Consider the following 26,895-nt stretch of genomic DNA (forward strand, 5'->3'; position numbering starts at 1 on the left):
GTTATATTCTTCAAGAATCAATGGGCATATATGATTAATTTAAAAGTCCAAAAATGGATGTAGCAACTAAGGATTCTGGCTTTAACTTAAGGATCTGCCCCTTTTTTAAATTTTCACTTAAAATGACATACCCAAATCTAACTTCCTGTAGCTCAGGCCCTGAAGCAAGGACATGCATATTATTGATACCATTTGAAAGGAAACACTTTGAAGTGTGTGGAAATGTGAAAGGAATGTAGGAGAATATAACACAATAAATCTGGTAAAAGATAATACAAAGAAAAAAACAACCGTTCTTTTGTATTTTCTTTGCACCATCATGTTTGAAATGCAAGAGAAAGGCCATAATGTATTATTCCAGCTCAGGTGCAATTTCGATTTTGGCCACTAGATGGGAGCAGTGTATGTGCAAAGTTGTAGACTGATCCAATTAACCATTGCATTTCTGTTCAAAATGTTGTATCAAGACTGCCCAAATGTGCCTAATTTGTTTCTTAATAACTTTTCAAGTTCAAAATTGTGCACTCTCCTCAAACAATAGCATTGTATTCTTTCACTGTAATAGCTACTGTAAATTGGACAGTGCAGTTAGATTAACAAGAATTTAAGCTTTCTGCCAATATCAGATATATCTATGTTTAACTATTCACCAATTAGCTATTTATATCTGCTGAAATTGGAATTGCAAATTTGTTTACACTGCAAATAATTCTTCCACAAAAAAATAGGGCAACTATGGGTTCTGGTCAAAAGTAGTGCACCCTGGCCTCCCGGGTGGCGCAGTGGTCTAGGGCACTGCATCGCAGTGCTAACTGCGCCACCAGAGTCTCTGGGTTCGCGCCCAGGCTCTGTCGCAGCCGGCCGCGACCGGGAGGTCCGTGGGGCGACGCACAATTGGCATAGCGTCGTCCGGGTTAGGGAGGGTTTGGCCGGTAGGGATATCCTTGTCTCATCGCGCTCCAGCGACTCCTGTGGCGGGCCGGGCGCAGTGCGCGCCAACCAAGGGGGCCAGGTACACGGTGTTTCCTCCGACACATTGGTGCGGCTGGCTTCCGGGTTGGAGGCGCGCTGTGTTAAGAAGCAGTACGGCTGGTTGGGTTGTGCTTCGGAGGACGCATGGCTTTCGACCTTCGTCTCTCCCGAGCCCGTACGGGAGTTGTAGCGATGAGACAAGGTAGTAATTACTAGCGATTGGATACCACGAAAATTGGGGAGAAAATGGGATAATTTTTTTTTTTTAAATAATAAAATAAAAAAGTAGTGCACCCTATTCCCCATTGGCCCTGGTCGAAAGTAGTGCACTACATCTGGAATAGGGTGCTATTTGGGATGGAGCCTTACATCCACATACCAATCAATGCTGTATACTGTGTTTTTTAAATATTGTTTTTAACATTGAGGTGAAACAATGTCCTCATTGTATCTCATCCACATCAACTGAGAATTACAAAAAACACTACCACACAACACAACAGCACCGCTGCACCAGACAGGAATAGTTTTTCAGGAACAGTTTTATTCAAATGATGAGACAATCTTGAGAGGACCAAACAGTTTGGCTTGTGCATTGTAACACAGAAACACCTTTGTTTTAACAATTGAGGGAAACAATTCTAAATGATATGGTATGGTAAATATGCATTACAAAGGCAGGAAATTAGAACAAAAAATAGGTCAAATAATAAAAATAAGTAACACATTCATAATGTTCAATTGATGGCAACAGGCAACAGGCAACAGGCTCACTGACTAACCTGCTACTGGCACAGGCTCTGAGAACACAGACAGAGGGAAAATAGCCCAATCTTTTCTTATATCCATCTATGAAAAATATGCGTTAATACTCAATAAAATTATCCTAAAAGAACAAAACAATAATAAATGTTTTAAAAGCCCCAAAGTTAACTTTTAAGATCTTTAAGGTGAAATCTCTTGAACAACAATCACATCGACAACTAAACGGAACACTTTTTGACCTCTCAAGCCGCTCTAAACAAAATGGAACTTGGCATCACAACGAATCGACTGTAAAATGCCCTTTCCAATGAATCAAAATCCTAGAAACATATCACATTATGCAAAAACTGTTATGCAAAAAAAAAATAAACCAAAGAACTAATGAATAAACAACGGTGACTTTAAATTATTCTTTGGTTAAGATGATTTGTTTTTCAAAGATATAAAACTTGATTATGTTGCTCTTCACACATAGTGGTTATCGATTTGATAGTCAGAATCCTTGTCGTATTGTCACACTGAAATATAGTATTAGCCAGGTTAGAATACAGAATATCGTAGTAGCCAGGTTAGAATCTGGTTGATGGATGAAAAATCCCCCCAAAATAAAAAAACATCTTCCACCTACTATCACTGTCAATACACTGACTGGATTCTTTGGTCCTGTGTGAGTAGCAAATACTGTCAGGGTTGGACTCAATTCCATTCCAATTCAGTCAATTCTAGAAGTTAACAAAAATTCAAAATGCCAACTTTGCTCATTGAAAAGCATTGGAATTGGAATGTCAGTTTACTCCCATAATTGACATTTGAAATGAAACAGATCCCAACCCTGGCTTCAAATTACATCATTCCAAGGATCAATCTGAAGGACCCATCAGTCCTCCCATCTGATCAATCTGAAGGACCCATCAGTCCTCCCATCTGATCTATCTGAAGGACCCATCAGTCCTCCCATCTGATCAATCTGAAGGACCCATCAGTCCTCCCATCTGATCTATCTGAAGGACCCATCAGTCCTCCCATCTGATCTATCTGAAGGACCCATCAGTCCTCCCATCTGATCTATCTGAAGGACCCATCAGTCCTCCCCATTTGAGGAAGTAGACAACTCTTTGGCATCTAATAGCACATCTGTGTCACCGCTGCTTTTAGCATCAATGAGCTAGATAGAAGGCATCTGATAGCACCCCACTGGGCACAGACGTCAGTTCAACGTCTAGTTTTGAATTATATCTGGTTGAGTTGTCAACTAACATGAATTCAACATGAAATCAACAAAAAAATGCTGCCATGTCATTGGACTTTGGTTAAAAGCTGAAAAAATATTAAATTCTCTTACAGTGATGACTTTTTTTCAAATCCAATCAGTTTTTCACATTGATTCAATGTTATCACATTGCATTTTTTGTTGTTGAAATGACGTGGAAACAACATTGATTGAACCAGTTTTTGCTCCGTGGGACATCTGTGTCACTGCTGCGTTTGGTATCAGTGATTTAAGATAGAACGCAAACGGAGAACAATCGTCTGAAAGACAGACAAAGAGTTAAAGCTTTCAACCAGGTATAAAACTTGTCTTGAAATTTACAATAAGAAATGCATTCAACTCAAAGAGGAATAGACATACACTCTTAGACAAAAGGGTTCCAAAAGGGTTCTTTGGCTGTCCTCATAGGTTAACCCTTTTGGGTTCCAGGTAGAACCCTTTTGAGTTCCGTGTAGAACTCTGTGGAAACGGTTGTACATGGAACCCATGATTTTGGCATAGTCTGTATGTCTATTGCATGTATAATTTTTTGTTGTTGTTGTTGTTGCTTTTGAGGTTTTGTTTACTTATAGGCGAACAACTCTTTCTTTGGATCTCTATATCTACGATCATCTGCAAAGCCCTTTTCCACGTTATACGGCCATTTTAAAGCTTTGCACTGGAAATGCCAGTTAAATGTTTATTTTTGGTTACTTGATCTTACTCAAATAGAGACTGATGATATCGAATGCACTTAAATAGTAGAACTTTACCGAAGAGACTCATCATTCAAAACTTAAAAGCTTTTCCAACCTTATAAAAAAACAACTAATAATTAAAAAGGAATTTTCACAAATCTTCAAAACAAATTAAGCCTAAATAATCCCTGCAGGATATTAATGCAGGTAAGAAGACATGGCTTTTAAATGTTTTCAACTTCATTCCCTGAGTTATGGGAAATACTGCACAATATACTGTTAAGATGAGGTAGTACTATATACAGTACTGCACAATATACTGTTAAGATGAAGTAGCACTATATACAATCAGAGTCACTGAGGTAGACAATCAGCAATGAGGGGTCACCAACTACACCCTCTACTTTAGTGGAAGAAATAAATCTACTTTAACATAGAAGAAAATGGATCACAAAAGCAATACATTTTTGGAAATTTTTTTGAACATTCATTTTTGGCGTGAGCTTTGGTTTAGAACAGACATTAAGGACTCGTTTCTCCGGACACAGATTAAGCCTGGTCCTGTTTGTACAGAAGCCACTTTGAATGGAGAATATCACTAAACATGCTTTTCAGGATCCCATAACATACCTGTCACCAATCCAGGACAAGGCTTGATCTGTGTTCATAAACCAGCCCTAAAGACCGAACAGACACACAGACGAAAATCAGACAGACTGAAAATGAGATCAAAATGAAACAGGAAAACAACAACATTAATTTACAAATATCCTGAGGTAGACCTGAAGAAAACACCTGTTTCCTCCTCAATCTTCAACTTCCTGATCCCTCTTCATAACTCCTTGTATGCTCCATGCTGAAGGGCCTGTTTTCAGGAGGCCAAGACGGGAGAGAAGTGGGCAACTTCAGCTGTAGATAAGTCACATTCAGGCTTGTTAGCTTATCGTCAGGAGGAGCCTGCTGACTGAACCGTGCCCTGGGCAGGATAAGCAGCTTCCTCAGCCGAGAGGGAACAGGGATGTGAGGGAAGCTGGACAGTGTCATGACCAGGCCGGTGGAGGTGATGGTGATGATGGTAAGGATTGGCTTGGTGTCGTCACCTCAGATTCCACTTTAAAACCAGGCTTTCCTTCTTCCTCCACTTCTAAACACTCTTCATCCTCTGGAGTTAAGCTGTCATCCAACTCCGACCCGAAGGACGGATGCCTGGAATTACGGCCCGAACGTAGCTGTGGATGGGTTACTCAATCTCACTCTCGTTGCTCATCTCTTCGTTGGAGTAGTGACCGGAGTCTCCTGTCTCGTGGCTTCCTTCGCTGGTCTCAGTGGTCCCAGAGCTGCTTCCCTGACTGCTACCCACGGAGCTCTGTAAGCCCCCTAGTGGCCCGAACAGGATCTGCAGGCTGGAAGGCTCGAGGGGCGGAGCGTCTACCTTATCCTCGTAACACAGCATGGTCTTCCCTGCCTCGTACAGACACACTCTGTTCTCAGCCTAGAGATAGAGGAGAGGAGGAGATTTTTAGATATTTGTTTGTTTGTCATTGTATAACAATACTCCACTCTGTAAAACTATACTGAACCAAAATATAAACGCAACATGTAAAGTGTTGGTTCTATGTTTCACAAGCTGAAATAAAAGATCCCAGAAATGTTCCATACACACAAAACAGCTTATTTCTATAAAATGTTGTGCACAAATTTGTTTACATCCCTGTTACTGAGCATTTCTCCTTTGTCAAGATAATCCATCCACCAGACAGATGTGGCATATCAAGAAGCTGAATAAACAGCATGATCATTACACAGGTGCACCTTGTGCTGGGGACAATAAAAGGCCACTCTTAACATGTTCAGTTTTGTCACATAACACAATGCCACAGATGTCTCAAGTTTTGAGGGAGCGTGCAATTGGCATGCTGACTGCAGGAATGTCCACCAGAGCTGCTGCCAGATCATTTAATGTTAATTTCTCTACCATAAACTGCCTCCAACGTCATTTTAGAGAATTTGGCAGCCGCAGACCATGTGTAAGCACGCCAGCCCAGGACGTCTACATCTGTCTTCTTCACCTGCGGGATCGTCTGAGACCAGCCACCCTTGACAGCTGATGAAACTGAGGAGTATTTCTGTCTGTAATAAAGCTCTTTTGTGAGGAAAAACTCATTCTGATTGGCTATGCCCTCCCAGGCCCAGTCCTGCCCAGTCATGTGAAATCCATAGATTACGGCCTAATGAATTTATTTCAATTGACTGATTTCCTTATATGAACTGTAACTCAGTAAAATTGTTGCATGTTGCGTTTTTAAAAATATTTTGGTTCAGTATTGATGTTGAGGATAGGCTCTCTAATAGCATCAAGTTCCCGTCTGAAGACTTTACCTGGCTTGTATTTGTATTACGTCTCTCCCTCTTGAAGAATTGCCATCTCTTACCGCGCTTGCTGCCATTGACTGGACCTGTTCTACTAATCGCCAGGTTAGAACCACCCTGAAACAGAGATGTTACAAACAGATAAAGAGGTCTGTTGCTGGTTGCTAAAAAGACGTTGACAACCAGCATAAAACCTTATCATGGCATCATAAAGGTTGTCATAGTGATAGCTTAAATACATTCTCATACCACTCATGGCCTGTGTCTGTGGAGCCATGTCTCACCTTGGCATCAATGAAGTGTTGTGCCATCACAGGCATCAGGGCCTCTATGTTGTCAGCCTGGTGTTCATTGGCCAGGGCCAAACCAGCACGTGGACCATGGGGTCTCTCACCGTTCACTACGTCCATGATCTTACAGAGGGACGATTTCCTATTGGAGTAAAGAGTAGAAGTTAGTGGACAATATGAAATAATCTGCTTGAAGAGATGTCTTCCAAAAATGGCTGATGTATCATAGTGAGTAAATGGAGTATGAGAAGAAGATTACTACAAAAGAAGAAGAAGATTACTACAAAAGAAGACGATTACTACAAAAGAAGACGATTACTACAAAAGAAGAAGAAGACGATTACTACAAAAGAAGAAGAAGACGATTACTACAAAAGAAGAAGAAGACGATTACTACAAAAGAAGAAGACGATTACTACAAAAGAAGAAGACGATTACTACAAAAGAAGAAGACGATTACTACAAAAGAAGAAGATTACTACAAAAGAAGAAGATTACTACAAAAGAAGAAGATTACTACAAAAGAAGAAGATTACTACAAAAGAAGAAGATTACTACAAAAGAAGAAGATTACTATAAAAGAAGACGAAGAAGATTACTATAAAAGAAGACGAAGAAGATTACTATAAAAGAAGACGAAGAAGATTACTATAAAAGAAGACGAAGAAGATTACTATAAAAGAAGAAGACGAAGATTACTATAAAAGAAGAAGACGAAGATTACTATAAAAGAAGAAGACGAAGATTACTATAAAAGAAGAAGACGAAGATTACTATAAAAGAAGAAGACGAAGATTACTATAAAAGAAGAAGACGAAGATTACTATAAAAGAAGAAGACGATTACTATAAAAGAAGAAGATTACTATAAAAGAAGAAGAATAGTATAGATATGTACCTGGATCTGCCTTTGTTGATGAGGATGAGGGCACAGATGGCGATACAAGCCAGAGTGATGCAGACCCCCACCATGATGCCTGTCATGGACTTCTGGTCCATGTGGTATAGGCCATCAGAGAACACTGAGACAAACAAAAGGCATACTGTTACACAGGAGAAATCTCACTTTGGTACTATAGTACTATAGGCTACTGGAACTATACAGCTGTTAGCTATACACCACTAACAGATCTAGGACCAGCCTATTAGCATTGAGACAAGACAAAGTCAAAAATATAATTTGTGTGATGCTATATACTGTACTGGTTCAGTTTATATGTCTCCAACAGCAGTATTATCAACATTCAAATATCTCCCCAGTCCAACAACACTCCATGGGAAAGGGAGATGCCTAGTCAGTTGTACAACTGAATGCATTCAAACCGAAATGTGTCTTCCGCATTTTAACCCAACCCCTCTGAATCAGAGAGGTGCGGGGAGCTGCCTTAATCGATGTCATCAGCGCCCGGAGAGCAGTTGTTGTTGGGGGTTAACTGCCTTGATCAAGGGCAGAACGGCTGATTTTTTTTGCCGGCTAGGGGATTCGAACCTGCAACTTTTCCTTTACTGGTCCAACGCTCTTAACTGCTAGGCTACCTGCTGCCCGTGTAACCATAGTAACCTGTAGTGTCCGAGGAGGATCCGCTGTCTGAATGCCTGGGGCTCTTCCCTCTGTGTCTAGGCCCAGGACCCAGGGCCAGCTCCACAGTGGTAGAGAAGGGCCCGTCTCCCACCAGGTTGGAGGCAGAGATCTTCACCAGGTAGACGTTACCAGGCTCCAGACGCTCCAGCAGGACCACGGTGTTACTTCCTGTAGGGGAAAGACAGGACTGGTGTTAGAGAGCGCTGAATAAGATGAGGAAACGTACTGTGTTGGTTTAGCCTGTTCTTTTTACATTGTCTTTTCCAGCACGGTTACAGTAACCACGGTGGATGTGTAACCAGGGCAGCCCAGCTCAGCTCAGCTCGGCTCAGTTATGTCGAAAAGGGTTTAAGAGATGAGAGGTCAAAATCGAGCTGTCCATACTCACCCTCCCTCTGCAGTGTTTGCCAGTGTCCATACTCACCCTCCCTCTGCAGTGTTTGCCAAGTGTCCATACTCACCCTCCCTCTGCAGTGTTTGCCAGTGTCCATACTCACCCTCCCTCTGCAGTGTTTGCCAGTGTCCATACTCACCCTCCCTCTACAGTGTTTGCCAGTGTCCATACTCACCCTCCCTCTGCAGTGTTTGCCAGTGTCCATACTCACCCTCCCTCTGCAGTGTTTGCCAGTGTCCATACTCACCCTCCCTCTACAGTGTTTGCCAGTGTCCATACTCACCCTCCCTCTGCAGTGTTTGCTAGTGTCCATACTCACCCTCCCTCTACAGTGTTTGCCAGTGTCCATACTCACCCTCCCTCTGCAGTGTTTGCCAGTGTCCGGCCAGCCAGGCCCTTTGTGAGGCGTACAGGATGGTGTAGTGTGTCACTGCCAGGTTGTTCTCCTCTGGTTCCCTCCAGGAAACCAGGGCTGTGCCGTCCTCAATCAGAGACACCCTCACACCTTCAGGTGGATGACTGGGCGCTGATGAACAGAAAAGGGTAATTTTGAGTCTCTTTAGTTTAAAAGTATCTTGGTCCGTCATCTAGTACGGTCGGCTTTGATAGGTGAGTATTGTTGTGTGCAGAGGGGTCCTTGGTTGGAGCCCAGCTTGGGGTAGACTGGGAAGGAAGCTCTACTGTTGATGTCTTTTTTTAAAGTTAATTAGACTGCTTCATGATCTATAGATAGAGGACCCTTGTTACTCTGGTTACCCTGGTTACCCTTGTTACTCTGGTTACCCTGGTTACTCCGGTTACCCTTGTTACCCTTGTTACCCTTGTTACTCTGGTTACCCTGGTTACCCTGGTTACCCTTGGGAGATGATAGTCAGAGAAAGATCAGAAGATGATTGTTCACCTGCAGGAAGGGTCCTCTGGTGGACAACAGAACTCCAGGGACTGGACAGCTGGTCGGCATGGAGACGCACCACTAACTCATAGCGTGTGTTGGGTTCCAGACCCTGTATCACCACAGTCTGATTGGTACTGACGAGGACAATCATGACAGGTTCAATCCAACAACTGTGTCAAAAACAATCTTGATTTTCAGTCTCTTAGAAACTAAGTGTAGAACTAAATTACCACATGTAATATAAATGTTCAATGATCTGAAAAAGGACAATGGATAATAGTGTAGTAGTAAAGTAATATTGTTAGTATTAAAGTAGTAGTAAAACATTCTTCTTCTACTTCAACAGACCCCAGTATACAGGTATAAACATCATACGTGTCTTGAACTCGAGCGGTTCTGTAGCAGAACTGGTCATGAACTCACGTCTGTATGTAGCGTACAGCTGATGCGTTCATCAGGCCCACAGGTGTACAGCGAGCTGTGTAGCTGACAACCTTCCTAGAGGCGAAGGCGGGACGGCTCCACCGCAGGTACACCGCTGACGAGCTGTTAGCCACCGCACTCACATGGTCCGGGGCTGGAGGCTGGGCCACCGGGTGGTCTCGCATTGCTACAAGACACACACAGATGCACACATTTTTTTAGTCACAATTAGAAAAGGTACATTTGCAGAAGAAAATGTGTGCACTTGCTTCAGCTGTCTAGAAGTCTTTTTTATGGTAGTGCGAGATGTGTTAGAGGCCAATGTAGATATTCAGGATGAACAGAAGCTGAAGCAGATCAATAGTAAGAATTTATCTGATTTCTTTGTGTACTTACACACACATCCTGGGGTGCTGAGTGTCTGGTCGGCCTGGTAACCATCTCCTACAAGGCTTAATGCCAACAGTTTCACCTGGTACTTCCTCCTTGGGTCTGGAAAACAATAAATTGTAGATTAATAAATAAAATAAGTGTAAATAAATTTGACATTTTCTGTTTATTATCAACTGACCACCATAATAGCTTAAAACAACTGGGCTAACAAAATGCTGAGATGTCCACTATCAGTCACAATCAATCAATCAAATTTATTTATAAAGCCCTTCTTTCATCAGCTGATGTCACAAAGTGCTGTACAGAAACCCAGCCTAAAACCCCAAACAGCAAGCAATGCAGGTGTAGATTACATCTATCATCCTAATGGAGGTGTAGATTACATCTATCATCTATCATCCTAATGGAGGAGTAGATTACATCTATCATCCTAATGGAGGAGTAGATTACATCTATCATCCTAACGGAGGAGTAGATTACATCTATCATCCTAATGGAGGTGTAGATTACATCTATCATCTATCATCCTAATGGAGGAGTAGATTACATCTATCATCCTAATGGAGGTGTAGATTACATCTATCATCTATCATCCTAATGGAGGAGTAGATTACATCTATCATCCTAATGGAGGTGTAGATTACATCTATCATCCTAATGGAGGTGTAGATTACATCTATCATCCTAATGGAGGAGTAGATTACATCTATCATCCTAATGGAGGTGTAGATTACATCTATCATCCTAATGGAGGAGTAGATTATATCTATCATCCTAATGGAGGTGTAGATTACATCTATCATCCTAATGGAGGTGTAGATTACATCTATCATCCTAATGGAGGTGTAGATTACATCTATCATCCTAATGGAGGAGTAGATTACATCTATCATCTATCATCCTAATGGAGGAGTAGATTACATCTATCATCTATCATCCTAATGGAGGAGTAGATTACATCTATCATCTATCATCCTAATGGAGGAGTAGATTACATCTAACATCCTAATGGAGGAGTAGATTACATCTATCATCCTAATGGAGGAGTAGATTACATCTATCATCCTAATGGAGGAGTAGATTACATCTATCATCCTAATGGAGGAGTAGATTACATCTATCATCCTAATGGAGGAGTAGATTACATCTATCATCCTAATGGAGGTGTAGATTACATCTATCATCCTAATGGAGGTGTAGATTACATCTATCATCCTAATGGAGGTGTAGATTACATCTATCATCCTAATGGAGGTGTAGATTACATCTATCATCCTAATGGAGGTGTAGATTACATCTATCATCCTAATGGAGGTGTAGATTACATCTATCATCCTAATGGAGGAGTAGATTACATCTATCATCCTAATGGAGGTGTAGATTACATCTATCATCCTAATGGAGGAGTAGATTACATCTATCATCCTAATGGAGGAGTAGATTACATCTATCATCCTAATGGAGGTGTAGATTACATCTATCATCCTAATGGAGGAGTAGATTACATCTATCATCCTAATGGAGGAGTAGATTACATCTATCATCCTAATGGAGGAGTAGATTACATCTATCATCTATCATCCTAATGGAGGAGTAGATTACATCTATCATCTATCATCCTAATGGAGGAGTAGATTACATAAATCATCTATCATCCTAATGGAGGTGTAGATTACATCTATCATCTATCATCCTAATGGAGGAGTAGATTACATCTATCATCCTAATGGAGGAGTAGATTACATATATCATCCTAATGGAGGAGTAGATTACATCTATCATCCTAATGGAGGTGTAGATTACATCTATCATCCTAATGGAGGAGTAGATTACATCTATCATCCTAATGGAGGTGTAGATTACATCTATCATCCTAATGGAGGAGTAGATTACATCTATCATCCTAATGGAGGTGTAGATTACATCTATCATCTATCATCCTAATGGAGGAGTAGATTACATCTATCATCCTAATGGAGGTGTAGATTACATCTATCATCTAACATCCTAATGGAGGAGTAGATTACATCTATCATCCTAATGGAGGTGTAGATTACATCTATCATCCTAATGGAGGTGTAGATTACATCTATCATCCTAATGGAGGAGTAGATTACATCTATCATCCTAATGGAGGTGTAGATTACATCTATCATCCTAATGGAGGAGTAGATTACATCTATCATCCTAATGGAGGAGTAGATTACATCTATCATCTATCATCCTAATGGAGGAGTAGATTACATCTATCATCTATCATCCTAATGGAGGAGTAGATTACATCTATCATCTATCATCCTAATGGAGGTGTAGATTACATCTATCATCCTAATGGAGGTGTAGATTACATCTAACATCCTAATGGAGGAGTAGATTACATCTATCATCCTAATGGAGGAGTAGATTACATCTATCATCCTAATGGAGGAGTAGATTACATCTATCATCCTAATGGAGGTGTAGATTACATCTATCATCCTAATGGAGGAGTAGATTACATCTATCATCCTAATGGAGGAGTAGATTACATCTATCATCCTAATGGAGGAGTAGATTACATCTATCATCCTAATGGAGGTGTAGATTACATCTGTCATCCTAATGGAGGAGTAGATTACATCTATCATCCTAATGGAGGTGTAGATTACATCTATCATCCTAATGGAGGAGTAGATTACATCTATCATCTATCATCCTAATGGAGGTGTAGATTACATCTATCATCCTAATGGAGGAGTAGATTACATCTATCATCCTAATGGAGGAGTAGATTACATCTATCATGCTAATGGAGGTGTAGATTACATCTCACAGTCCAGTGTTCCAATTTGTTAACAAGGCTGCATGGGATTTCTCTTAATGCGACTCCGTGCAGCCAATAGCAATGTCCGCTTTAGGTATAATGGAGGGAGCCGCTTGTGGATTTGACAGATCTAATGCAGTTCCACCTCCGACCTCTATGCGGATATCGGCTAAAGCGGATCTGATTTCAAGTTTCCCTTTTCAGTTAAAGGACTAGCCTCCAACAGATTAGGAGGACAGTTAAGCGCTGGAGGGCAACGTTAACCCCTTGGTTTCTGCTGTCTGTTCCCCATTCACACAGAGAGGCTCTCTCGTGTGCCCCTTGACCCCAAGTTTATCTATCATATGTTGTCACAGAGCAGAGAGGGAGAGAGCTTTAGAATGAACCCACAGTCTGCCTGTAGACCTTCAGAAACAGAGGAGTTTCTACTGAACCCTATAACAGACAGTACTGACTGTCTCTCTTCATCCCAAAATAAATAAATGATCTACTTAGTCCTCATGCTCTGCTAGATGAACTAGGGTTGACGTTCATCCATGCTGTTACTGCAAAGTCAACTCTACACAGAGGAGAACATGGCCACTAGGCGGTGCTATACGGTGCTATACCATATAAATAGTAGAAACAGCAGCTGTGAAGAGGCCAGCTGAAGGAGGGGGGGGGGGGGGGGGGGGGGGGGGGGGGGTCAGGGGGGAAATTAGGTGTTTCTAGGACTGTTTTGTATATATAACTATTTTAACTAGTTGTATAGGACTGTTTTGTATATATAACTATTTTAACTAGTTGTATAGGACTGTTTTGTATATATAACTATTTTAACTAGTTGTATAGGACTGTATTTGTATATATAACTATTTTAACTAGTTGTATAGGACTGTTTTGTATATAGAACTATTTTAACTAGTTGTATAGGACTGTTTTGTATATAGAACTATTTTAACTAGTTATATATAACCACCAGGGCTGGGGGCAGTTCCATTTCAATTAATTCATTTCAGGAAGTAAACTCAAATTTCTCATTGAAAAGCATTGATGAAAATTAGGCTTGACATTTCTGTTTACTTTCTGACCCAACCTCTGCTAACCACATGAGTAGGATTCTGCAACAAATCAATTCAGAGAAATTATCGGTAGGAAATAGACAAAATATCAAACAAGGTTTATATAGTTAAAACAAGTTATTACCCTTTCGCTTAAAAACTGTGCAATTTAATTCAGTGTCTTTCACTTTGAAACCCACCATCGACATGGCCACCACCTCGTAAATAACGCTGTATTTAAGGGAGCATTAAGGATTTGTTTTATGTCTCTTGGTGTGAAAGGTTAGGTTCTGGGTATTGACCAGTGGAGAGGGGTGGAGGGAGGTGGTGTGTGTGTCCAGGTCCATTGTGTGCTGGTGGGGAATGGTGGCCAGGGGGCCCGGCTGGGGCTGGGGGGCCAGGGGGAGCATTCAGCTGCTGGGATCAAGGGCCCCTGGGACCGGGGGGAGGGGTGACTAGGGTCAGGGGTCACAGAAGGAATCTGGGCTTCAGGATTGTGGGAGAGGAGAAGAGAAGAAGAGAGGAGAAAAGAGAGGAGGAGTGGATGGAGAGGAGAGGAGTGGAGAAAATAGGAGAGGAGAGAAGAGAGGAGTGGATGGAGAGGAGTGGAGTGGAGAGAAGGGCCCCTTTGTTTCAACTCCTCAGTAACTTTTGTTTCAACTGGCTGCCTCTCCACCATTCTGTCTACCCTCCCCCTGGCTGCCCCTCTACCCTTCTGTCTACCCTCCCCCGGGCTGCCCCTCCACCCTTCTGTCTACCCTCCACCTGGCTGCCCCTCCACCCTTCTGTCTACTCTCCACCTGGCTGCCCCTCCACCCTTCTGTCTACTCTCCACCTGGCTGCCCCTCCACCCTTCTGTCTACCCTCCACCTGGCTGCCCCTCCACCCTTCTGTCTACTCTCCACCTGGCTGCCCCTCCACCCTTCTGTCTACTCTCCACCTGGCTGCCCCTCCACCCTTCTGTGTACTCTCCACCTATCTGCCCCTCCACCCTTCTGTCTACCCTCCACCTGGCTGCCCCTCCACCCTTCTACTCTCCACCTGGCTGCCCCTCCACCCTTCTACCCTCCTCCTGGCTGCCCCTCCACCCTTCTGTCTACCCTCCACCTGGCTGCCCCTCCACCCTTCTACTCTCCACCTGGCTGCCCCTCCACCCTTCTGTCTACCCTCCACCTGGCTTCCCCTCCACCCTTCTGTCTACCCTCCACCTGGCTGCCCCTCCACCCTTCTACCCTCCACCTGGCTGCCCCTCTACCCTTCTACCCTCCACCTGGCTGCCCCTCTACCCTTCTGTCTACCCTCCACCTGGCTGCCCCTCCACCCTTCTGTCTACTCTCCACCTGGCTGCCCCTCTACCCTTCTGTCTACCCTCCACCTGGCTGCCCCTCCACCCTTCTGTCTACTCTCCACCTGGCTGCCCCTCCACCCTTCTACCCTCCTCCTGGCTGCCCCTCCACCCTTCTGTCTACTCTCCACCTGGCTGCCCCTCCACCCTTCTGTCTACCCTCCACCTGGCTGCCTCTCCACCCTTCTGTCTACCCTCCACCTGGCTGCCCCTCCACCCTTCTGTCTACCCTCCTCCTGGCTGCCCCTCCACCCTTCTGTCTACCCTCCACCTGGCTGCCTCTCCACCCTTCTGTCTACCCTCCTCCTGGCTGCCCCTCCACCCTTCTGTCTACCCTCCACCTGGCTGCCTCTCCACCCTTCTGTCTACCCTCCACCTGGCTGCCCCTCCACCCTTCTGTCTACCCTCCACCTGGCTGCCTCTCCACCCTTCTGTCTACCCTCCACCTGGCTGCCCCTCCACCCTTCTGTCTACCCTCCACCTGGCTGCCCCTCCACCCTTCTGTCTACCCTCCTCCTGGCTGCCCCTCCACCCTTCTGTCTACCCTCCTCCTGGCTGCCCCTCCACCCTTCTGTCTACCGTCCACCTGGCTGCCCCTCCACCCTTCTGTCTACTCTCCACCTGGCTGCCCCTCCACCCTTCTGTCTACCCTCCACCTGGCTGCCCCTCCACCCTTCTGTCTACCCTCCACCTGGCTGCCCCTCCACCCTTCTGTCTACCCTCCACCTGGCTGCCCCTCCACCCTTCTGTCTACCCTCCACCTGGCTGCCCCTCCACCTTTCTGTCTTACCCTCCACCTGGCTGCCCCTCCACCCTTCTGTCTACCCTCCACCTGGCTGCCCCCTCCACCCTTCTACTCTCCACCTGGCTGCCCCTCCACCCTTCTACCCTCCACCTGGCTGCCCCCTCCACCCTTCTGTCTACCTTTCAACTTTCAGACATGTAGGCTAGGCCTGGAGGAAGGCTGAGACACAAGTAAGAATAGAATGCTAGTGTTGAGACAGTTGCCAATATGTAACCTTAACTCATCATGAGCATATAACGTTTGATTCTTAAAACGTTTGATTCCTATAACGTTTGATTCTTAAAACGTTTGATTCTTAAAACGTTTGATTCCTATAACGTTTGATTCCTATAACGTTTGATTCCTAAAACGTTTGATTCCTATAACGTTTGATTCATATTTTTTATTTTATTTTTCATCTTTATTTAACTAGGTAGGCTAGTTGAGAACAAGTTCTCATTTACAACTGCGACCTGGCCAAGATAAAGCAAAGCAGTGTGACACAAACAACAACACAGTTACACATGGAATAAACAAACATACAGTCAATAACACAATAGAAAAAGTCTATATACAGTGTGCGCAAATGAGGTAAGTTAATAAGGGAGTTAAGGCAATAAATAGGCCAAAGTGGCGAAGTAATTACAATATAGCAATTAAACACTGGAGTGACAGATGTGCAGAAGACGAATGTGCAAGTAGTGATTCCTATAACGTTTGATTCAGATAACGTTTGATTCCTAGAACGTTTGATTCCTAGAACGTTCGATTCAGATAACGTTTGATTCCTATAACGTTTGATTCATATAACGTTTGATTCCTATGACGTTTGATTCCTATAACGTTTGATTCATATAACGTTTGATTCCTATAACGTTTGATTCCTATAACGTTTGATTCCTTCTAGATAAATCTGTTGATTTACAACGGGATTTATCCTTTACTTGTTAGAATAAATGGGAATTAAAAGCCTAGATCCAGATCTAATCAAATCTATCTGATCTCTATCAGTCTAGAGACTATTTCACAATCCCATGGACTCTTCTGCATCTGTTGGGCACTATTTACATGGACAACACAGACAGCAGGCCATCACTATTTACATGGACAACACAGACAGCAGGCCATCACTATTTACATGGACAACACAGACAGCAGGCCATCACTATTTACATGGACAACACAGACAGCAGGCCATAACTATTTACATGGACAACACAGACAGCAGGCCATCACTATTTACATGGACAACACAGACAGCAGGCCATCACTATTTACATGGACAACACAGACAGCAGGCCATCACTATTTACATGGACAACACAGACAGCAGGCCATCACTATTTACATGGACAACACAGACAGCAGGCCATCACTATTTACATGGACAACACAGACAGCAGGCCATCACTATTTGGACAACACAGACAGCATGCCATTGTGTAATGGGGGGGGGGGGGGCAGACATGGCAATTCTCTAATCCAAGTCCACTGTCTCACAACCATAGGTCATAGGTCTGTCCAGCTCTGGCCAATCCCAGGGGGCTGTGGGGTGTGGTGGTCCCCCTGTCCAGCTGTAGAGGGGGTGCTAGTCAGGGTTACGGGTGGGGGGGTTGGTGGCCAGGGTGTCATAGGGCAGCTCTGGCCCAGCGGCCCTGCAGCTATAGCACAATAGCCAGTGATAATGTATGCAGGCCAGGGATGAGATCCATGGGAAACAGTGGTGGGAAGAAGGACATCTGGGCCCTGACCTTTAACCCCTTGGAGGCTTTGCTGCTCACACAACACTGGGGAGGGGGAGCCACTGAGGAGGGGACTGGACAGGGGCTGGACTAGCCTGGTCCCAGATCTGTTGGTGTTGTCTTCTCATTGTGATCATTGTGATGCCAAATGTGATAATGACCATAGGAGTTGGTAAGAAAGCACAAACAGATCTGGGACCAGGCTATGGATGGAGAGGGATTGGGGGAGGAACTTGGGACTGGACAGGGGGGCTGGGGAGGCGAGGGAGGTCTGTTTAGGAGAGCCCATATTAATCGGGGACGGACCGATAGAAAGGGCAAGGGGACACTAAAAGATGTCACTACATTTAGAAAAATAAGGCCATGCAATATATTCCTCAGCTTTAGGGGCCGCTACCCACCTCTACCTCTACCCACCTCTACCTCTACCCACCTCTACCTCTACCCACCTCTACCTACCTCTACCCACCTCTACCTCTACCCACCGCTACCCACCTCTACCCACCGCTACCTCTACCCACCTCTACCCACCTCTACCCACCGCTACCTCTACCCACCTCTACCTCTACCCATCTCTACCTCTACCCACCTCTACCTCTACCTCTACCCACCTCTACCCACCTCTACCCACCTCTACCTCTACCCACCTCTACCCACCGCTACCCACCTCTACCTCTACCCACCTCTACCCACCTCTACCCACCTCTACCCACCGCTACATCTACCCACCTCTACCTCTACCCACCTCTACCTCTACCCACCGCTACCGCTACCTCTACCCACCTCTACCTCTACCCACCTCTACCTCTACTCACCTCTACCTCTACCCACCTCTACCTCTACCCACCGCCACCTCTACCCACCTCTACCTCTACCCACCGCTACCCACCTCTACCTCTACCCACCTCTACCTCTACCCACCGCTACCCACCTCTACCTCTACCCACCTCTACCTCTACCCACCTCTACCGCTACCCACCTCTACCTCTACCCACCTCTACCTCTACCCACCTCTACCCACCGCTACCTCTACCCACCTCTACCTCTACCCACCTCTACCTCTACCCACCTCTACCCACCTCTACCCACCTCTACCTCTACCCACCTCTACCTCTACCCACCTCTACCTCTACCCACTTCTACTTTTACCCACCTCTACCCACCTCTACCTCTACCCACCGCTACCCACCTCTACCTCTACCCACCTCTACCTCTACCCACCTCTACCCACCTCTACCTCTACCCACCTCTACCTCTACCCACCTCTACCTCTACCCACCTCTACCCACCTCTACCCACCTCTACCCACCTCTACCTCTAACCACCTCTACCTTTACCCACCTCTACCTTTACCCACCTCTACCTCCTACCCAATCTATACCTACAGTATCTATACCTATATCTAATCATCACTTACCCAGACCACTGATGGTGTATTCTGTGTCCTCAGGCTGGAGCTGGATGGAGGGCTGTTCTGGTTGACCCTCCTCATGGTAACAGAGCCGGTAACCCTGGACGACCACGGGGCCTGGAGATGGCTGCCATCGAACCAAGATGGAGGTGCAGTTGAGAGGCTCCAGTTGCTGCAGCAGTGGGGCAGGTGGCACTGTGGGGACACAGGAAGGAGAACAGGTATGAAGAGGATGATGAAGGACACATACTGGCTGCGTCTCAAATAGGTCTGGGGTCAAAAATAGTGCACTGTATAAGCCCTGGTCAAAAGTAGTGCACTATATAGGGAATAGGGTGCCATTTAAGATGCACACTCTGTCTACAATGAAAGCCAACCAACAACCCCTACCACTACCCCTACCCCACAAGCCAGACACCCACACATACATATACACACTGACACACCCACCCGCACACACTGACACACCCACACACACTGGCCCACCCACCCGCCCACCCACCCACCCACCCACACTGACCCACCACCCACCCACCCACACACTGACCCACCCACACACACTGACCCACCACCCACCCACCCACACTGACCCACCACCCACCCACCCACACACACTGACCCACCACCCTCCCACCCACACTGACACACCCACACACACTGACACACTCATATCAAATCAATATGAAATTGTATTGGTCACATACACATATTTAGCAGATGTTAATGCGGGTGTATAGAAATGCCTGTAGGAGCGACCCCCATCTATTCTCCCTGACTGACAGCCGTGTTCTGCACAGTTTGACTGCCCAAAGTCTACAGCAGGACCTTTCTGTCTGTTAGAACGGCTAAATCCTCCTTCCTGTTCAAATCCTGAAGAAGGCATTCCCTAAGAAACAATAAAATAGATATATTTTCAAGCACACTTCCGTTGTCCCACCCAAAAATAAAAAACGACTACATATCTTTTAATCTTCATAATTGCTATGCTCACCCTGTGTTATTTATTTGGACAGTGAAGCTAAAACTTTTAATTTGTCTCTATACTCCAGCATTTTGGATTTGAGATCAAATGTTTCATATGAGGCGACTACAGAACGGGGGGTATTTTCACACATATATCTGTTTTACCGTTTGGAAATTAAAGCACTTTTTTCCCCCTTTCATTTAAAGGTGTCAAAAGTATTGGGACAAATGTACTTATATGTGTATTAACGTAGTCAAAAGTTTAGTAGTTGGTCCCATAGTTGTAGGACGCAATGACTACATGTTTTTAAAATGTTGGTGTGCGGAAGGCACCCTACTAGTTAAGAACGTTATAACGGCCAGTACCTGAAAGGTCACTGGTTCGAATCCCCGAGCTGAGTAGGTTCAAGAAAAATCTGTTGATGCGCCCTTGAGCAAAGCACTTAACCCCTAATTGCTTCTGTAAATAACTCTGAAGAATAGCGTCTGTTAAAATGCATTAGAAATTCATGTTCAATTGTGTCATTTTGGAGTCACATTAAAAAAAATAAGAATAGAATATGTTTCTGAAAACTTTTACATGCTGTGTGATGTTAGCTGGAGGGTTAGGGTGAGGGTTAGGCTGTGATGTTAGTTACCTTTGATGCTGGAGGTTTAGGGTGAGGGTTAGGCTGTGATGTTAGTTACCTTTGATGCTGGAGGTTTAGGGTGAGGGTTAGGATGTGATGTTAGTTACCTTTGATGCTGGAGGTTTAGGGTGAGGGTTAGGCTGTGATGTTAGTTACCTTTGATGCTGGAGGTTTAGGGTGAGGGTTAGGATGTGATGTTAGTTACCTTTGATGCTGGAGGTTTAGGGTGAGGGTTAGGATGTGATGTTAGTTACCTTTGATGCTGGAGGGTTAGGGTGAGGGTTAGAATGTGATGTTAGTTACCTTTGATGCTGGAGGTTTAGGGTGAGGGTTAGAATGTGATGTTAGTTACCTTTGATGCTGGAGGTTTAGGGTGAGGGTTAGGCTGTGATGTTAGTTACCTTTGATGCTGGAGGTTTAGGGTGAGGGTTAGGATGTGATGTTAGTTACCTTTGATGCTGGAGGTTTAGGGTGAGGGTTAGGATGTGATGTTAGTTACCTTTGATGCTGGAGGTTTAGGGTGAGGGTTAGGATGTGATGTTAGTTACCTTTGATGCTGGAGGTTTAGGGTGAGGGTTAGGATGTGATGTTAGTTACCTTTGATGCTGGAGGTTTAGGGTGAGGGTTAGGATGTGATGTTAGTTACCTTTGATGCTGGTTCAGGGTGAGGGTTAGGCTGTGATGTTAGTTACCTTTGATGCTGGAGGTTTAGGGTGAGGGTTAGGCTGTGATGTTAGTTACCTTTGATGCTGGAGGTTTAGGGTGAGGGTTAGGATGTGATGTTAGTTACCTTTGATGCTGGTTCAGGGTGAGGGTTAGGCTGTGATGTTAGTTACCTTTGATGCTGGAGGTTTAGGGTGAGGGTTAGAATGTGATGTTAGTTACCTTTGATGCTGGAGGTTTAGGGTGAGGGTTAGAATGTGATGTTAGTTACCTTTGATGCTGGTTTAGGGTGAGGGTTAGGATGTGATGTTAGTTACCTTTGATGCTGGAGGTTTAGGGTGAGGGTTAGGATGTGATGTTAGTTACCTTTGATGCTGGTTTAGGGTGAGGGTTAGGATGTGATGTTAGTTACCTTTGATGCTGGAGGTTTAGGGTGAGGGTTAGGATGTGATGTTAGTTACCTTTGATGCTGGTTCAGGGTGAGGGTTAGGATGTGATGTTAGTTACCTTTGATGCTGGAGGTTTAGGGTGAGGGTTAGGATGTGATGTTAGTTACCTTTGATGCTGGAGGTTTAGGGTGAGGGTTAGAATGTGATGTTAGTTACCTTTGATGCTGGAGGTTTAGGGTGAGGGTTAGAATATGATGTTAGTTACCTTTGATGCTGGTTCAGGGTGAGAGTTAGGATGTGATGTTAGTTACCTTTGATGCTGGAAGTTCAGGGTGAGGGTTAGGCTGTGATGTTAGTTACCTTTGATGCTGGAGGTTTAGGGTGAGGGTTAGGATGTGATGTTAGTTACCTTTGATGCTGGAGGTTCAGGGTGAGGGTTAGGATGTGATGTTAGTTACCTTTGATGCTGGTTCAGGGTGAGGGTTAGGATGTGATGTTAGTTACCTTTGATGCTGGAGGTTTAGGGTGAGGGTTAGGATGTGATGTTAGTTACCTTTGATGCTGGAGGTTTAGGGTGAGGGTTAGGATGTGATGTTAGTTACCTTTGATGCTGGAGGTTCAGGGTGAGGGTTAGAATGTGATGTTAGTTACCTTTGATGCTGGAGGTTTAGGGTGAGGGTTAGGATGTGATGTTAGTTACCTTTGATGCTGGAGGTTTAGGGTGAGGGTTAGAATGTGATGTTAGTTACCTTTGATGCTGGAGGTTTAGGGTGAGGGTTAGGATGTGATGTTAGTTACCTTTGATGCTGGTTCAGGGTGAGGGTTAGGATGTGATGTTAGTTACCTTTGATGCTGGAGGTTTTGGGAGTGCGGTGGGAAGTCCAGGAGGAGGGTTCACACCACCCCACCCTGGTGGCTGCAGCGATCCGGAGCAGGTAGACGGTATCAGGCCGAAGGTCTCCCAGGAGGTACTGGGTGTCGTTCTGGGCCAGCTCCACAGACAGAACCGTGGCGTCTGCAGCCGTGCGGTAGGACAGACGATAGGCCCAGATGTGACCACGGGACAGTTTGGTTGGTAGAGGCTGCCACAAAACCTGGATGTCTGTAGGGCTATGGCTGGTCAGCCTGAGCTCTGGGGTTCGCAGGGGCACTGGAGGGGACAGGAGGAGACGTTCAATCGTGTTTGAATGGATCAGTTTGAGACAAGGCGAGGCGCAGAATCTCTAACCTTAATCCCAATATTGAGCAATTATTTGGGATGATTTGTAGATCAGTGATTCTGCACAGTCCGACTGCAATGTAGTCAAACTTAAAACACATACAAATGAAGTGATCAAGTGAGTTACAGAAAGGATTAGTTGATAATCCCTGTTATCTGCTCAATTCCATTCCATTCTATTCATTGGCATGACAACAGTCTACTTGTATGACCTTACTCACCGTCCTCCAGAGTGTGTTGACAGACTCGGTCAGACATACGACTAGCTCCCATCGGCATATAAGCCACCATGTAGAAAGAGTAGTTCCAAGATGGCTCCAGGTCATCTATAATGTAGCTGGTCGTGTCGTTGCCAATCACCGCCTGGTATTCCTCATTGTTTAGTCCTGGAATGGATAGGGGAGAAAATGAAAAGGTTTTAATGTAATGTGTGACAAGGAAGATGCCTCAAATGTAAGGATCCCTTGAAAGGGAGATAAGGCGACTCAAGTGTTGAAATTAATGACAAATAGATGAATAAAATAGATATAAAAGACCAGAGAAGAGTATCTTCAAATCCTGTGGTATGTTAACAAGTTGGTTTTACTGTTTGGGTATACTAGTCTTTCTGCTAACAGTCTTCTTGCCCCTCAGATTTTCTGTAAACATTGAACTAATGCAGAGCAGAGTCACGTTCCCTGTGACGTCTTTCCTGCCCACAGGCCTCAAACAGTCCGAATCTGTGACATGTCTTAACCAGCCCACAGGCCTCAAACAGTCCTAACCTGTGACATGTCTTAACCGGCCCACAGACCTCAAACAGTCCTAACCTGTGACATGTCTTTCCTGCCCACAGGCCTCAAACAGTCCTAACCTGTGACATGTCTTAACCGGCCCACAGGACTCAAACAGTCCTAACCTGTGACATGTCTTAACCGGCCCACAGGCCTCAAACAGTCCTAACCTGTGACATGTCTTAACCGGCCCACAGGCCTCAAACAGTCCTAACCTGTGACGTGTCTTTCCTGCCCACAGGCCTCAAACAGTCCTAACCTGTGACATGTCTTAACCGGCCCACAGGCCTCAAACAGTCCGAACCTGTGACATGTCTTAACTGGCCCACAGGCCTCAAACAGTCCTAACCTGTGACATGTCTTTCCTGCCCACAGGCCTCAAACAGTCCTAACCTGTGACATGTCTTAACCGGCCCACAGGCCTCAAACAGTCCTAACCTGTGACGTGTCTTTCCTGCCCACAGGCCTCAAACAGTCCGAACCTGTGACATGTCTTAACCGGCCCACAGGCCTCAAGCAGTCCGAACCTGTGACATGTCTTAACCGGCCCACAGGCCTCAAACAGTCCTAACCTGTGACGTGTCTTTCCTGCCCACAGGCCTCAAACAGTCCTAACCTGTGACATGTCTTAACCGGCCCACAGGCCTCAAACAGTCCTAACCTGTGACATGTCTTTCCTGCCCACAGGCCTCAAACAGTCCTAACCTGTGACATGTCTTAACCGGCCCACAGGCCTCAAACAGTCCTAACCTGTGACGTGTCTTTCCTGCCCACAGGCCTCAAACAGTCCTAACCTGTGACATGTCTTAACCGGCCCACAGGCCTCAAACATTCCTAACCTGTGACATGTCTTTCCTGCCCACAGGCCTCAAACAGTCCTAACCTGTGACATGTCTTAACCGGCCCACAGGCCTCAAACAGTCCAAACCAAATGACAAGGAGTTAAAGAAAAAAATTGTTACCTTTGTCTGCATCTCCTTTTTAAAAAGTGTTTTTAGCAACTGTCAGCTATTATTGTTGTTTCAATGTCAGTTAACTGATGTTTCTAGATTATCTTCTCACATTACAAATGTTTGGTCTGTTTGGTCTAGACAAAGTCAAGTAGTAGATAGCGATAAATCCTATTCCCTAAATCCTATTCCCTAAGTAATAAATCCTATTCCAGAAGTCCTAAATCCTATTCCCGAAGTCCTTTTCCCTAAGTAATACGACCTATTCCCTAAATCGTATTCCCTAAATCCTATTCCCTAAGTAATACGTCCTATTCCCTAAATCCTATTCCCTAAATCCTATTCCCTAAGTAATACGTCCTATTCCCTAAATCCTATTCCCTAAGTAATACGTCCTATTCCCTAAATCCTATTCCCCAAGTAATACGTCCTATTCCCTAAATCCTATTCCCCAAGTAATACGTCCTATTCCCGAAATCCTATTCCCTAAGTAATATGTCCTATTCCCTAAATCCTATTCCCTAAATCCTATTCCCTAAGTAATGCGTCCTATTCCCTAAATCCTATTCCCGAAGTCCTTTTCCCTAAGTAACACGTCCTATTCCCTAAATCCTATTCCCTAAGTAATACGTCCTATTCCCTAAATCCTATTCCCTAAATCCTATTCCCTAAGTAATTTGTCCTATTCCCTAAATCCTATTCCCTAAGTAATAAGTCCTAAATCCTATTCCCTAAGTAATTTTCCCTAAGTAATTAGTCCTAATCCCTAAATCCTATTCCCTAAGTAATAAGTCCTAAATCCTATTCCCTAAGTAATTTTCCCTAAGTAATTAGTCCTAATCCCTAAATCCTATTCCCTAAATCCTAAATCATATTCCCTAAATCCAAAGTCATATTCCCTAAGTAATAAGTCATATTCCCTAAATCCTAAATCCTATTCCCTAAGTCCTAGGAACCTATTCCCTAAGTAATAAATCCTATTCCCTGAGTAATAAATCCTATTCCCTGAGTAATAAATCCTATTCCCTGAGTAATAAATCCTATTCCCTGAGTAATAAATCCTATTCCCTAAGTAATACGTCCTATTCCCTAAGTAATAAATCCTATCCCCTAAGTAATACGTCCTATTCCCTAAGTAATAAGTCCTATTCCCTAAATTCTAGTCCCTAAATCCTAGTCCCTAAATCCTACGTCCTATTCCCTAAGTCCTAAATCCTATTCCCTAAATCCTATTCCCTAAGTCCTAAATCCTATTTAAATGTTTTTTTAACCTTTATTAAACTAGGCAAGTCAGTTAAGAAGAAATTCTTATTTACAATGACGGCTTACCCCGGCCAAACACTCCCCTAACCCGGACGATGCTGGGCCAATTGTATGCCGTCCTATGGGACTCCCGATCACGGCAGGTTGTGATAGAGCCCGGGATCAAACCCGGATCTGTAGTGACGCCTCTAGCACTCCGACACATTGATCACCAACACTTCGAACACACCTTGCGGCCCCAGGTTCCTCCTGGGGCTACGCCTGTCTGAGGGTCGCTTTGCCATCAATCAGAACCCCCGGGTTTCCGTCGCTGGGGCAGTCGCAGGCCGCCTCCTTGCGTCCTTCGTCCCGCTAAGTGCAGACCAGGACGGCTCGGTGGGAGTGTTGAGAGGGGGCCTCGGCTCTCTCTCCTCTCCCCCGTGCGTCCTTCCTTTCCCTTCCCGCCTCGGCGGGAGGCGCCCACGTTCCCCACATGGTTGGGTGTGGCTGCCGGTGGACTCTGTCTCTCCGTGCTGCCCGCGTTACGCATGCGGTTCCCGGGGTAACGCTGGGGGTTAGGTTTGGGCCGCGGACTCCGACCGCCGACCGGGCGCCCGGCCACACTACATTCACTTTGACTACGACCTCAGATCAGACGAGACAACCCGCTGAATTTAAGCATATTACTAAGCGGAGGAAAATAAATTAACCAGGATTCCCTCAGTAGTGGCAAGCAAAGAGCGAAGAAGAGCCCAGTGCCGAATCTCCTTATTTTGGTGAGCTTGCCATGCTTCCTGATAAAACCTTGACCTCAGCATTGGCTACAACAGATGGCCTCCAAGGAAAGCTGGTCACACGTTAGACTACTAGAGCCGTAGAGGTTAGAGCGCTGCCTGCCTGCCTCCATCACCT

The 26,895-nt window shown here is 44.9% G+C and overlaps 1 protein-coding gene across 1 annotated transcript in view; it reads right to left on the reverse strand.

Moving 5' to 3' along the window:
* Positions 1-4,924: 4,924 nt before the first annotated feature.
* The window catches only part of LOC120051667 (protogenin B-like), a 42,915-nt gene continuing 20,944 nt past the window's right edge, over positions 4,925-26,895 (reverse strand). Inside the window, exons 9-20 of the mRNA XM_038998558.1 lie at positions 23,240-23,404; positions 22,644-22,949; positions 19,162-19,350; positions 10,034-10,129; positions 9,638-9,824; positions 9,221-9,348; positions 8,675-8,845; positions 7,905-8,093; positions 7,242-7,365; positions 6,339-6,486; positions 6,064-6,171; positions 4,925-5,176 (exon numbers count right to left, since the gene is read on the reverse strand). Of these exons, the coding sequence (XP_038854486.1) occupies positions 4,925-5,176; positions 6,064-6,171; positions 6,339-6,486; positions 7,242-7,365; positions 7,905-8,093; positions 8,675-8,845; positions 9,221-9,348; positions 9,638-9,824; positions 10,034-10,129; positions 19,162-19,350; positions 22,644-22,949; positions 23,240-23,404 (2,063 nt within the window). The remainder of the gene's footprint in view (positions 5,177-6,063; positions 6,172-6,338; positions 6,487-7,241; positions 7,366-7,904; positions 8,094-8,674; positions 8,846-9,220; positions 9,349-9,637; positions 9,825-10,033; positions 10,130-19,161; positions 19,351-22,643; positions 22,950-23,239; positions 23,405-26,895) is intronic.

The sequence above is a fragment of the Salvelinus namaycush genome, chromosome 8, assembly GCF_016432855.1.
Source record: "Salvelinus namaycush isolate Seneca chromosome 8, SaNama_1.0, whole genome shotgun sequence".
In the NCBI taxonomy this organism is placed as follows: Eukaryota; Metazoa; Chordata; class Actinopteri; order Salmoniformes; family Salmonidae; genus Salvelinus; species Salvelinus namaycush.